The sequence below is a fragment of the Platalea leucorodia genome, assembly GCF_965183815.1.
Source record: "Platalea leucorodia genome assembly, chromosome: 2".
In the NCBI taxonomy this organism is placed as follows: Eukaryota; Metazoa; Chordata; class Aves; order Pelecaniformes; family Threskiornithidae; genus Platalea; species Platalea leucorodia.
Window position 1 is genome coordinate 12,158,818 of NC_138824.1, and position 14,391 is coordinate 12,173,208.

The 14,391-nt window shown below is 52.0% G+C and overlaps 1 protein-coding gene across 2 annotated transcripts in view; it reads left to right on the top strand.

Moving 5' to 3' along the window:
• AMOTL1 (angiomotin like 1) overlaps positions 1-14,391 on the top strand; it is a gene marked incomplete at its 5' end in the record, with an annotated part of 71,460 nt that overhangs the window by 10,822 nt on the left and 46,247 nt on the right. The window contains 2 exons of one of the 2 annotated variants that reach the window (XM_082304486.1): positions 1,989-2,031; positions 13,549-13,695. In XM_082304486.1, the coding sequence (XP_082160612.1) occupies positions 1,989-2,031; positions 13,549-13,695 (190 nt within the window). Of the gene's footprint in view, positions 1-1,988; positions 2,032-13,548; positions 13,696-14,391 lie in introns of those variants that run through there. The other variant, XM_082304485.1, reaches the window with a different exon arrangement.

Genomic DNA, 14,391 nt, shown 5'->3' on the forward strand with positions numbered 1-14,391 from the left:
GGGGAGGTAGGAGAGAGCAGCTATACAATCTGAAAAACCAAAGGCCAGCTCCTCCAGGGGACCGAGGTGTCTAACTCCATCTGTCGTCAAGGTTCCCCATGATTTTGCAGAGGATTTAGCGTTGAAAAACCTTAATTTGGGCTTCACTTGCTCTGAGATGCTCAGGGCATCTGTAGGAGACAAGGGAACTGAACATCCCTCTCTTTCCCAAGTCTGCTACCCTAAGCACCAGCCTGTGGTTTTTCTCCTGAGGAGGCCAAGGATGCGATGGTTCCCTTGCCTCCCCCTCAAACAGCAGCGTATTTGCAATTCTCTGCTCTCCTGCTTTGGCATAGCCCCAGCCTGCATGAGGTGACCTGAGGGAGACAGCTAATAGCTGCCTCAGCCTCAAAGCTTCGGAGAGACACCCGCGGGGACAGCACCCGACTGCCACCTCGCCTTGCACGCCGGCACGGAGGGAAGGGCACCGCTGGGAAACGCAGTTCTGGGGTAACTGCTGCTGTGGGAGATGTGCAGATGCAGGAACGGCGGACCCTGATTTCACCACCAATATTTTTTCCTCCTTTGCCCCTTTCCCATATCCTACAGTTTCCCTGTGGTTTGCATACACCTAAGCAACATCGAGCAAAGGTGGATTTTGCGATTTGAAAAAGCAATGCCTCAGACTGCAGTGATTCACAGCACGTTCCCAGCGCCTGGAGGTGCGGGGAGTCCCCGCTGGACCCGTCCAGCCCTGCGGCGATGGCACCGGGCCAGCTCCCATCTTGCCATGCCCCTTTCCAGGGCTGCAGTGGCCCTGGGCGCATTCCTCTTCAGCCTGTCACTGCATTTCCAACTGCTTTTACCTCTTTGGCGCAGTATTTTGGGAGGCAGAAGCCACCATCAGTTCCTTTGGGGCCTGAAGAGCTTGTCTGTGTGTTAAGAGCTGGGAGAAATGCCTGGAAATCGAATGGGTAATCCCGGTGTCACGGGGCATCTTGCTGGACTGAAGGAGACTGGAGCAATGAGATGGGGAAACCCGAGCAGTGTGCTGGCAGCACCGGTCATCCAAAAAGAGAGGAAAGGATGCAGAGGGACCGCTGAACCCGGTTTGTGCCCACATGGCCCTGAGGAGGGGAACGAAGCGTGGTGCAAACACTCAAGGAGATCTCCCATGCTGTCCCCCGTGCCAGACCCTCGGCAGCAGGGCCGGGGTGGGCTGGGGAGATGAAGCCATGGCTCCAGCCCTAATGAAAACGCATCCCATGGAGCTGGTGTGCCGAACCGCAAAGAAACTCTGAGCTGACAATGTCCCGTGTTCCCGGTTATCACAGTGCTTGTGTCCAGCATCGGCCATAAATCCCTTGATGTCAAGGGATACGTGCATCCGCGGCTCGTGTGAAAACGCATGATGAAGTGGGTGGGCAGCAGAGGAAAGGGGCTGCGTTTAAGAATGGGGGGCTGCGTTTAAGTTCGGGGGGGCTGCCCCAGCTCCGCGCTGGCGAGGAACAGCCCCGTCACTCCCCAACAGCCCCCCGCTCCTCCAGGAGCAGGGAAAGCAGCCGGAGCCCTGGCAGATGGGGAGGGTGCCTGGGGTTCACGTACGGGCCTGGGACTCGGGGTAATTCCTATCAACTGCACGTTGCCTGCGAGGCTTGGAGCGGGATTTGGGGCGCCGGTGTTGGTGCCCAGGGTGGGATTCAGGTCCCCGGCATCCGCAAGCACGAGGCGGGGAGGCCGTGCCCCCGCACGGGCTCACCCCGGGCGCATCCGGGTGCTCGGCTGGCCCCGTCCGGGGCTGCGAAGCTCCAGCAGCGCCCGGGGCCCGGCCCGGGGGGCTGGGGCTCCCCGAGTCACCCCGGGACGCGGCGCCCAGCGGCCGCCCCCCTCCTGCGGGAGGCGGGGGGCCGCCTGGCCACACCCCCGCCCCGCCCGCGGCCCCGCCCCGCCCGCCCATGGCCCCGCCCCGCCCGGCGGTGCGCGGCCGGGGGCGGCGGGGAGCGGCGCGGATGGCCAAGGTGCTGCCGGGGGCGGCGGGGCGCGGAGCCGGAGGTAGCAGCGGCGGCGGCGGCGGGGGGGGCTCTGGTCCGGTGGGGTGTGCGTGTGTCTGCGCGGCCTCCGGTGTGCAGCCTGCGGCTGCCTCCCCCCCGGGCGTGGGGCTGCGGCTGCCTTTGTCCACGTGTGTACCGGGGAGCGCCGGTGCGGGCTGTCCCGCCTGTACCCGCCCCTGCGGGGAGCGGGCGCTGCCTGGGCGGCCGCGGCGGGGTCGCTGCTCCCCGGGGAGGACGCGGGAAGGCCCGGGCAGCCCTGGGCAGCCCTCAGCGGGCTCCTGGACCCGGGCTGCCTGGAAACCCCACCCGCTGCGGGAGCGGGGGCGAGTTTATCCTCCCGTTAGGGCCGAGCAGCCCGGCCGGCTCGGCCGCGGGATGATACTCCATCTTTCTCCGCGCCCTCAGCCCTCCCCGAGTACTTCGGGGAGTTGGCTCCCCTGCGAAAGGGCAGAAGCAGGCGGGGGTGCGGGGCCGGGCTCAGCCCCGCCGCAGCCGCCCCTCGGGCTGTTCGCAGGTTATTTTGAAGGCGGGACGTGCGGGGCAGCCGCCTCCCGCCTGCCCGGGGGGGGCGAGGCGAGCGGCCGGGGCAGCGGGTCCCGCCGGGCCCGAGCGGCCGCCGGTGTTTTTCGGCGGTGGCAGCGTCCCCGCGGGTCCCGCGGCGCCCGGCCGCCGCCCCTGGGCCCGGCCCTGCCCCCGGGGGGGCGGGAGGCCTCGGGGGGGGCCGCGGCGGCGGGGGCGGCGGGTCCCGTCCCGCGGGGACGGCGAGGAGGGGGCGATCGTGGCCGCGTCCCGCGGGCGGTGCGTGGGGCCGGGGGGGCCGTGAGAAACACGGTGCCGTCGTAGGGGGGTGGTGAGAGGGAACTCTTATATTTAACCTTCCTGCCCCTGCAGGGAGAACGAAGATAAACTCCTGTTTAAAGGAGAAAAAAAAAAAAAGAAAACACTGAAAGAGCAGAAAAAAACCCCACGAGAATTTAACTGGAATCCTCCTGCCAGGTTTTGTGATTCATAGTTTTAACTACAGGAAGGTCGCTGCTTGGTCTTTTTCCTCTTTCGGTGGAAAGAGGGTGTTGTGGGTTTTTTTTTTTCTCTTTCCTGGTGCTGTGCGAGCGTCCCGGGAGCGGTGAGCAGCCGCCCGCCGAGCGTCCCACCGGGGACCGAGCTCTGGCTGCTCAGGCGTCTGCGAGGCCCTTCGCGGCGTCCGCTCAGCCCCGAGTTCTGTCTGGTTTGTATGAAAATAAGCCTAACAAGCTTTCTGAAAGAGGGGGGGCCTGGAAGATGAGGAGTCCCCTGATTTTTTTTCTTGTGCACAGCCACCTGGCAACGCCATTCCTGCTGACAGGTGTGCATGGAGATTTATATTTTTTTATATATATATATATTTGGGTTTTTTTTACATATATGTAGAGTTCTTTATATAAATATAGTAGATATATGTTTGTATGTATTTATCTATGTAGAGATATATAAAAATATATGTAGATATATATGAATACTTATATATCTAATATACCTGTCATATATATCTATATATGAATACTTATATATCTAAATATAAAGTATACTATACTACATATATTTATATTTTTATATGTGTGTGTATATATATTATATATATATATACACATAAATATATATGTAGTCATTGCTAATGGCTAGGAAAGCTCTTAAAAGCGTCCTGTAAATACCTTACCAAGAAATGCCCGAGTGGTGAGGGCAGGGAATACCGGGTGGGTGAGAGCCCCTAATGAAACCCTCTTTGGGGCTGCGCTGGAGGGGCCCGCATCCTGCTCAGCCTTCAGCATCCCCAGCGCCAGCTGGAGCAGTAGTACGAGGGGATGAAGTCAGGGGGCTGGTTTTAAGTTGTTAAATAGGGAGGGATGTGCCCCCCAGCATTGCTGGGGCTGGGCCCCCCAGTTTCCCCAGGCTGTGTGGGGCCGGTGGGAGCTACCCCATGACCTGCATGTCCATCCTTCTCCTCTGTCTTGATGTCCATTGCTTCCCTTTGCTTTCCGCCAGCATTTGGCAGGGGGGCTTTGCTTTCCTTTTTCTTTTGGAAAGCACTCAGCTGCTGGCAGAGGGCGGCTTCGGCCGACACAAGCACGTGCTGCCCTTCTGAAGCCCTGATGCCCGCAGGATCAGCGGTGGCTCTCTCTTGTTTTTCATTTCCAAGCACGCACTGCTCCTGTGCCATCGTGGAGGAGTGTAGGGGCAGCTCCTGGGGCCCTGGCCCCGCACGGTGATCTGGACCAAATCCACCGCACATCGGCGTCCTGGACGGAGGGACTGATGCACGGAGACAGCTCCGGCGCTCCTTGCAAGAGCTCCTCTGCCGGGAACCGCCAGTGCAGAGCTGAAGGCATCGCATTGCTCCAGCGCAGACACGGCGAGGGGGGTTTGTAGGGATCCCTGCAGCAGCTCCGGGAGGGATGTGCGCGGGGTCAGGCTCAGCTGGGCTCTGGGGATGCATGTGGAAGGTTCAGGGAGACGTGGAGATGTTACTGCTGACCATGGCAGCTTTCCTTTGGGAAACAAAAGCCTGATGGTCCCCAGTGCCATTTTTTAACACTGATAGGCGTATAACTCGCTTTAAAGGCCAGATCTGGTATAAATGTTATTCGGTGCTAAGGTGGGAGTACGTGCCTTGTGCAGCCTCCTTGTCCTGGAAGCCATTAGGAGGACGGCTGCATGCTTGGGTTTTCGCACGGAGACTATCTCTCTGCTAATGTAATAGTCCCAGTGGAAACTTTAGTGCTCGGGAATATTTTGCGGATTTGAGAAAAATCCCAGGAGGATTTTTGGTTTCATACAGCAATTGCTTTTTGGCAGCTTTGGGATAGATGTAATCTGGTTCCCATTTGCGTCCTGAATTTTTAAATGGAATGGCCTGCCTTTGGCTCAGGGCAGAAGCAGAAATAGATGGAAGTAAATAGAAAATAATAGTAAAACCAAGAACAACAACATCACCTCTATTAAAAAAAATTGTTAGGGCAACTTTCCTGTTGAAATGTTGCATTTAGGAAGTGTGTTCTTTTTTGGTCCTTTAAGTGACTTTTTCAGTAGGGGAGATGATGCTGTGGGTGTAAATCTGGAGCAAATCTGTAGAAGCTGGTGAAATCACTCTGGATTTGGACTCGCGCGGGTGGGAGCAGAGTTTTGCCCGGCAGTAAGGTGTATGCTGTGTGCGGCAGAAGGTCGTGCAGCGTTTGCTGGCATGCCTGCTTGTCACCGCCTCTCGGCGGCCTTGCCACAGCCCCGGCGTGTCCCAGCGCGGTGCGTGGCCGTGCCTTTCCCCACGTGTGTCTCCACCACGTCTTGAAGTTGTAGCGGGTCCTTGTTGCGCAAGCCAGGCGATGACAGCCGGCACGCGTCGAGGCGGCGCCTTTCGAGGAGCGGGGTGATCTATGGGGGGGATGCCGCATCTCGGGAAAACATAGCCTGGGATTAAATAATTGAGCAATACTGGGGGTTATCTGCTCTGACCATATTGTTTGGCACAAATATAAATGTGCTTTAGACAACAGTAACTCCACTGATCAAGGCTCAGGCTGGAACATAATGAAATTATGTTATTAATTTGATTTGATTTAATTTAATGAACAATTTTACGAATTAAAATGCTTTTAGTAAAATTCACTCTCCATTTAAGACCTAAGCCAACTGAAATAATTAAGGAACTGTTATTCCTCTGCCCTCCCTCCTCCGTGTCTATGTTGTGAGCAGATATTTCAGTGAAGTCCCTGCCAGGCTGAGGGATGGCACGTGGGTCCCGAGGTGCCGGGAGGGCAGGAGGCACCGGGGCCCCCCAGGGACCTGCTCTGGGCTCCTGCATCCCTCAGAGGCGCGGGGGGGACTTCTCGGGGGGACACCCCCTCGGGATGGCTACCTGGGGTGGGCAGGGGGTCCCTGCCAGTGCCATGTCCCGTCCCCTGGGACGTGTCCCCCTGCCTGCGACGTGCACAGGTTTTGGGCCGTTTTCGAGGCAATGGCTCCACGCCGTCGGCCGTTACTGTGATTTTTCCCGGTTCTAAATCTGAGCTCAGCCGTCTGGGAGCAGGAACTAAAGGCAATTATCTTGTTAGCACTTCTGCGTATAATACCTTTATTAAATTTCTATATTTTAAAAGTGGCTAAATATAAATTGCCTGTAATGGTTTAATAATGGCAGGCTCATAATTTTAATACATACTCTGGTGGGGAGACAGTTTACGTTCTTTTTCCTTTACACGTGACACTTAAGAATAATGCAAAGGCAGCGCTCAGTGAAGGGTTATCACAAGCAGTTCTTCACACGAATCAAATGAGGCACTGTGGATCCTTAGCCTATGGTTTGTTGTCTGTGTTTAAAAAAAAAAAAAAAAAAAAGAAAAGCTTCAGAAATCTGAAGATCCATACGATAGAGCTCAATGCCTGCATTTTCAGTTAGAGAGTACTGTACAGTCTTTGTACTATTTTTGTTCTGTCCTTGTCCCAGGCTCCTTTGTACGCTGCAAGTTTGTGGGAATGACTCAGGGAGAAAGCTATTTAACCTAAAGGACACCACTGGCAAAAAAAAATAGATGGATAAAGAGCGATGTCAGTGACTGCGAGCGGGAACCGAGAAGAATATTTGTGTGTATCTGAGGAAGAGGATCCTGAAACTGCCTCCAAATGGGATGGAAAAAAAATCATCTCTTTCAGATGCTGTTTATTCTGTTCAAGAAGGGAGTTTTATAATATGAGGAACTAGACTTAATGATCCACAGTCCTAGGTCCTATTTCACTTCTGGTTAATTAATGGAAGGGCTTAAATATCTAAGTGACATGGATCATGCCAGTGCTTTTCTGTAACGTGATCATTTTTAAAGGCACTAAGTACAGCAAACTTAATCATAGCTTAAACTCCTGCTTTGCAAGTGTCTTGTCTGTATGTTGTAGCTGGTTGATTTATGATTTTTCTTTTTCCCCCGGTGGGGAAAAAAAAAAATCCTTCCCTAAGAATTTGCGTGATGAATTTTTATCTTGGAGTTTTTTATGGCTTGGAAATCAGAATATACGGTGTAGTGAAAATGTCTGCAGACTCTTCGCTGTGCTGACAAGCGGCACGGCTGTAGCAGAAACGTTGTCTCACTCGCGAGCTCCATGTCAGCCTTTATATTTCACTCTTTTACGGAGAGTTTCTTCCCTTACTTTCAGCTCTGAATAATACTTACCCTTTTATCTCGGAGCAGCAACGCTGACGTGAGTCGTCATTGTGCCACTGGCACTTTGATCAAAGTAGAAATTTCAATTATTGATTCAATTCTTTGAATAAATTTAGGCTGGCTGCATGCTGTAGACTCCACTCTTATAGCTGCAGAGGCAGATGTATACCTTGTAATATATAGAAGCCTTTAAAATGCACGTATTTCTGCAAAGCCTAGTGCAGCCACCTAAGGAACGCATGTCCTCCATCGGGTTGATGCCCAGATAACTGCTCCACGCCTGGAGCTGCGGTGAAAACTTGTCGCCTGCATCCTCCCGCTGCTCCGGGGGTGAGCCTGGGAAGGGGGGAAAAAAAACAGCGGATTATTCTAACGTTATAAAACTGGTAACCATCCAAGATGAAAGAGCTGTGATGGGTACCATTTGCCCCCACATGCCTGCGCACCTGATTTCCATCGGGAAGGCGGGGAGGTGCGGGCATCCGTGGGGGATCTCCCGGGCAGGCAGACTTGGCTCTGCTCTTTCCTGTATCCATCTGATCTCATGCCAGGTTCAGGAGCTGCTTTCAAGGCGCCTTTGCTTTGCTTCGCTCATAGCTTTTTTGCTCGGCGGCTTTGTTTTTTGCTGACGGGAAGCGTATATGAAAATAAGCGTGTGAGGCTGAAGTTTTACGGAAAGTGTTCATCCTTGTAGTCAGTTAAATTTGGATGTGTTAGCATGATTCCTTGGGAGAGACGGGGTTTGGCTGCCTTCATCGCCTTTTCTCATTAGTCTTGCGAGTGCTTTCTTGGACAATGCACTTTCTGGAGAGTGAAATGACAGTACCCCAGCTGGGAGACTCCAGGAGCTCTTCTCGAGCAAGGGAATGGCACAACATGGATCCCAGAGCTAACACTGGGATGAGGATTTCTTTCCTCAGAGCAGGGAGCTGCGGAGGGGGGGCTCGGTCTGGTGAACCCTGCCAGGCACAGGGGCGAGGCTTCTCCCGGCTTAGATGTGGTAGATCCTTGGCTTTCATGTGGGAAACGTGAGGTGCTGCTCGCTCACATCTGGTGTGCGTTATGTGGGTTGGATTTCTGTCCTGCAAGATGTTCCTCTGCTCCTGCGAAAATAATATTAGTGATGCTTGTTCAGTCCTCACGGGGCTCGGCAGCCCTGGCAGCGGATGTGAGGTTCCCAAGCAAAATTACGGGGTGCGGGAGTGAGTCAGCCACCCCAGAAGTGACCTAGAAAACCTGCACATCAACCGGGGAGCTGCTGATGGGAAACAGTCAGCAATGTGTGTCTGAGCCCCTGCTCTTTGTCGAAGCTGGGGCTGCAAAAGAGTCCCAGCACTGCCGGAGAAGAGCTGCCGGTGGGACCAAGAGCATCCTTTGTCATGCTGTTGGAAGTGGCGTCTCCTTTTTGTAGGTAAACCAAGAAATGGGACACGTGAGTTATTTTTTTCTGACCTGAAGGAAACTCAAATCTGCCTCCCAGCCTTGGGAGAGCGGCATGGCTGTGTGGATGGGGTACGGTGATCCCCCCTCTTGAAACTGGCCTGATGCTTGGGAGAGAAACTAAGGTTCACAGGCCAGGATGCGCATGGAGGGGCATCCAGCCTCGTTGGAGGGTCCCTGTGACCCATTGGAGGGACTGATGGGTCCACCTGGGGGGATTCATGGCACAGCCCTCAGCAGCCCCTGGGACCCTGGAGCACTTCCACCATCCTTTCGTTGGTTCCCTTAAATAATTATTTTCCTTTCTTGTTGACCTGAGATTTTTATGCAGTGACAGGGCAGAAAAAATATTTTAAATGTGGAATAAGGTATTTATACTTCTTTCTGGCTTGGCTATGAGACAGAAGGACAGATGTGGGCTTGGAAACGATGTCATTTTTGTTCTGTCATTTTTGGACCTCCCTTACAAACCGTGGCAGAGTTTATAGGAAAGTGTAAAGCCGCCTTACTTACTTTTTAATTTCAGATGATTGCTTTGGATGGTATTTGAAATGCCTCGGTCTCTTTCGAACCGCTCGGTCAGTAGGGTACAAATTGGGAGAGGATTTTTTGGAGGACAGCTCTATGTTTTTGTTTGGCTGGGTGGCTTTTGGGTGGCGGAGGAGGAGCCGTCTGTGCTGGCAGCGCGGGCTGTGCTGCAGGCAGCCGCGGAGAGGTACCCAGGCGGGCAGCAGGGCGAGATGCAGAAACTCATCACTCGGGCGCTGCCTCGATGTGTTGCCTCTAAATAGCAGCAAACTGTCTGCGCAACGGGCGAGGTGAGAGGAGTAGTAGTAGAGTTTGGCTGTAAGAAAACGATTTTTGACTATTTTTTTGAGGAGGAAATTTACTTCTTGGGGATGCTGTTATTGCTCTAAGACCGTGGCTTTCCTGTAATGTCACAGCGATGAGCTTCCTGTGAGGTTTTGCTTTAGATCCTTTTCAAAACCAGACTGAAACCACATCAGAAAGAGGAAATATTTAAGCATTGCTTCTCTGTCTCTGGGTCCTTGCTGACTGTCTGGTGTTAATCTCAGCAAATGATTCGTTGAAATAATTCCGAATCTTCAAATGAATTGTGCTGCTGTGTAGTAACCCTCCAGGATAATACATATGCTTCTGTATGGCGTAATGCATGTTTATCAAAAAAAAAAAAAAAAAAAAAGAAAGAAAACAGATGCATGGGTGTCAGGCAATCACTTAGATGTGGGGAGAGTCAGTAGAGATGAAGAAATAAAGGCCTGGAGGAGCTGCCCAATTCAGCAAGGACTGAACCAGGCCAGAAATATGGTCCTGACTTGCAGAGTTGGCTCTAAGAGACACCAGATATATGGCAATTGAAGAGGTGATGGCTATGGACCAGGCTGTATCCTGCATGCCGGGGCTGAAGGAGCTGGGCTGGCTTTGGGAGGGGGAGAGGCAGGTGCCTGTCAGCATCTACAGAGGTGATGGGCTCAGCTCTTCTTGACAGCGACAAAACATGGGGCAGCAACCATGGTTTGTGGCTTGGGACGTTTGGGCTGGACGTGGGTAGAAAGCCCTTCCCTGGGGACATGTCCTTGGAGGGGTGATGGTCTCCATCCTAGGTTGCCCTCAACTGGCTGCTTACCCGTGGCCCCTGGGCACCGCTGCTCTGGCACCAGGATTCAGTTTTAGGGATGGAAATTACTTTTTTGGTGAGCATCGTAGAAGAATGAGGAGGTTTGGGGAAGGAGCAGGTGCCCGAGCATCAGAAGGGTGCCTGGCACCCCTGCAGAGCTGGGTGTAGCAAACCCTTTCCCTCTGGAGAGGGGAGCTGGGATTTGGGAGGCTCCGATAATGGCAAGGGGGGAAAGAAAAAAGGCTCGTGCCTTGCTCCAGATGGCTTGTGAGGCTTCAATAAGCTTTCAAGTGTTGTGTTATTGCCCATGATCTGGATTGTGGCCATACGCCAAGCACTGATCTTTCAGCAACTGTTATCTGTTTTACACATAAACTGGCTTTCTGTGCCAGTTACAGCTGACATTTTATTAAAATCTACTGTGAATGAACATAAAACATCATTGCATCATTTTTAACATCATAAAACATTATTACATCATTTCATGATGATAAAACATCAACATGGGTACAGCAAAGTGCAGTGGTTTCTGCCTGGGTCAGAGCTACTTGGTTTCAACTCCGATATAACAGATCGGAAAGCAAGCAGTTTGACAGATGCTGGCATTTACCAGTCCTGGTGATAATAGTACAATATTGCTTGGCCACGGCTGCAGCCCCCAAAGACAAGTGGTTAGGTGAGAATTTCTGCTTTTATCATGGAAAAAAACAAGTCTTTATTCTCTGTTTTGCATCTTGGACAATTTGAAAACATGACCCAAGGGTGCATACAGACTCAAAACGCAGCAGGCGAGTGCAGGATTTTAGTAACGGTTTCTTTCTTTTAAATTCTGTTTGGTGAATTGTGAGGCCAAGCTGTAGTTGCTGGTAGTTCAGGTTGCCTTTAATGCTTGAAACCGCTTGTCTTCCTTGGGTGTGTGGATTTTCTTTGTTTCGCCCCAATCCACTTTTTATTCATAAAACAAGCCTGGGCTCAAAACTCCCTTGTTTCATACAGAATTCCTGATTCCAAGGCAGGATCATGTGTGTGGAAGAGCAGTGAAGGGTGTCCTTAATGTTATTCTGGACCAGAATAGGATCATAATGTTGGAAATTAGGGTTCTTGAGATTTTTCTTGGGTTTGTATCGGCATCAGCACAAATTCCAGAGCAGTCTACCACGCTCATTTTCACAAACATACTCGGCTTAGATCTACTCAAGTGAGCAATCTTTCCCTCTTGCTCTCTGAATATAGATAACTGCCATACACATTCATGCATAATATGAATGGTAAAGTGATGAATTCATTAACATTTTGCAGAAATGCCTATTTCATCTCCTCCGGGCACAGAAGAAAATACTATCTTCATGTCTGTAGAGAAGATGGGCTGCATCCTGCCCTCCACTACCCTCTTTCTGCCCTGCTCCATGCAGGGCCATGGGGTTAATGATGGCCTGTACATAAGGAGGACAGCAAAGCAACCTCCCCGTGTGATATGTGCCAGTGGGCATGCAGTTCACAGAGTGCAAACCAAGCAGTCAGATCGATAAGTCCAGGTCATCTGCGGCCGATGTTGTTTTTCTGCAGAGCAAGGTGCTGCGTGTCCCTGTTCCTGTGGGCTTCTTGCCCCATGGGATGGGTGGACGCCCCGCTGGGATGGATGGACACCCTGCCGGTGCCACTGCGAGCCCTCCACCTCGTGCTCGAGCACGTCCTCTGGCAGTGGCTGGTGTTAGAGGTCGATGGCCATCCCTTAGTCTAAAATGTCTGGCAATGGGTGGTGTAAACGGAGAGCGATTCTGCTGCGTCCCCACTGCACCAGGGTACTCGGGGCCAGGAGGTGCTCACCTCCAAGGTTTGAACCTCAAAGAGCCTTCTCTTTACAAAAATGAGATAGTACTCAGAAAAATGAGTAGGAAGCAGAAAATCAAAGAACAGCCCAGGTTGGAAGTGGCCTCAAAAGGTATCTGGTCCAACCTTCCACGGGAAGGGGAGCCTAGATGAGCTTATCTAGCACCCTGCCCAATCACATCTGGAAAACCTCCAGTGATGGGGACTCTACTGTGTCACTGAGGAGGTTGTTCCAGTGAGTGAGGGTTCTCATTGTAAAAAATTCCTTTCTTATGTCAAGATAAAACCTCTCTTCGTGCAACTTGTACCCGTTTGCCACTTGTCTTCTCCATGTGGCACCTTGTGAAGAGACAGCCTCTGTCCTCTTTGTAACTGCCCTTTACTGGAATGCTGTGATGAGGTCCCCCCGCAACCTTCTCTTCTCCAGGGACAAAAGACCTAACTCCTTTCAGCCTTTCCTCACAGGGCAGGTTCTCCAGCCCTTTGATCATCTTTGTGGCCCTCATTTGGATCCTCTCCAGTCTGTCTGTGTCGTTCTTGAATTGTGGGGTCATGCCAGTGTGATTCCTGTCTTGAATTGTGGGGTCAAGCCAATGTCATTCCCGTCTTAGCACTGCTGTGATGCATGTTGTATGAGCTTGTTAGAACAAGCACTGCCAGAGAAAGCCATCCCTGAGAGCAGATTTAGGATGAGCCTTGTTGCTTGCCAGGAGAGCTTGTTCCTGCTCACTGGTTGTGAAAGGGGCTGGGGGACTAGTCCAGCCGTCGATGTCTGTGAGGTGCTGGAGTTCAGGCGTGCGGCTCCTGTGCAGTCGGTCTGCCGGACACATGCCCGTGGCTCTCCAGCTACATCGTCTCCTTACTGTATTAAGAACATCTGGAGAAAATGATTTATAAACTCTCTCCCTTGATAGTGTTGGCTGTATTTTATGTCTCAGCAATTTTCTGTATTGATTCATGAGTGGATTTTGTGGCAAAGCCTTTCCCAGACTTTAGCCCTATTGAATATGTGGCTGGGTCCTCACCTACCCTTCTTTCCTTCTTCTTACCCACTCCCTCTTTGACTTGTACTCTGACTTTGTTGGCTTCATGTCCCAGGGCCGTGCCTTGATTTATGAGCTTGTCACTGTCAGCTCTTACAAGGCGGGCTGTGCCAGCCTTGCTTTGTATCTAGTCTGGGGACCTCAAAGGCCAGCCTGGGTCAGTGCATGGAACGTGACTTGGTGGCTGCCTCTTGTTCCTCAGAGCTAATGTGTTATTTGGGTGGTGAGCACAGCAGAGGTGGTTGGCTCAGTGGCCTCAGCAGGCCTTCTCAGGTACCTAACCATGCGCAAGAAAACCTTTTGGACTTCTGTCATAAGTCATGGCTTTATACTTTGTCAGTCAAGTGATTTATTTACTGACATCCCTTTCTTCTTTCTTGCAGGCTCCACATCTGTTTGTTACAAGCCTACCAGCCCAGTCCAGGTACTGGAAGACGCTGGCTTTCTTTACCAGGATCACCAGTTGTTTGCTGGCAGGCATGAAGTTTCTCCGCTAACAGCTGAAGCAATCAGTGCCAAAGAAAAAGCTGGTAAGTGGGTGGCCACACTTCCATACAAACCCACTGCATTTACTTCCAGGTTTTTCCCGAAGCATAAATTGAGCAGTTTAAACCATTTACAAATAATATTTACGGAGCTGAAGGCCAGCTTCTCATCCTTGGTAGAGTCAAAGGGGAGTTGCCTTGACTTGAGTGTTATGACCCACCATCATTTTTCACCTGTGCCTGTGGAGGATGCAGCATTTCTGCTTGTCCTTCGGGACATGGCTGCTCTTTACTGCACAGCTGGACCAAGGTCCATAGGTTTTTGCTGATGGAGCAGGACCGCAGGCACCCTGTGGAAGGCTCACCGTGGTTGATCCTTTTGGACCTCAACAACAGGCAACTAAAGTACATCTCCCAAATGTAAGGATGCTAACGGACGTCTAGCGCAGGGGTGAAAATCCTTATACTGTATGATAAAGAGCTGCCTTGACAATGTGGCGTTGGCTTTTTCAACTTTCCGCAGGCTTATCTCAGGCATAGTCTAACAACATTATCTCTTCTCCCTCATAGAGTCATAGAATGCTTTGGGATGGAGGGGACCTTTAAAGGTCATCTAGTCCATCCCCTCTTCAATTGGGAGGGACATCTACAACTAGATCAGGTTGCTCAGAGCCCCATCCAGCCTGGCCTCCTCCCTGACAACCAATGATAGGACACGAGAGAACAGCAGGAAGATATGCC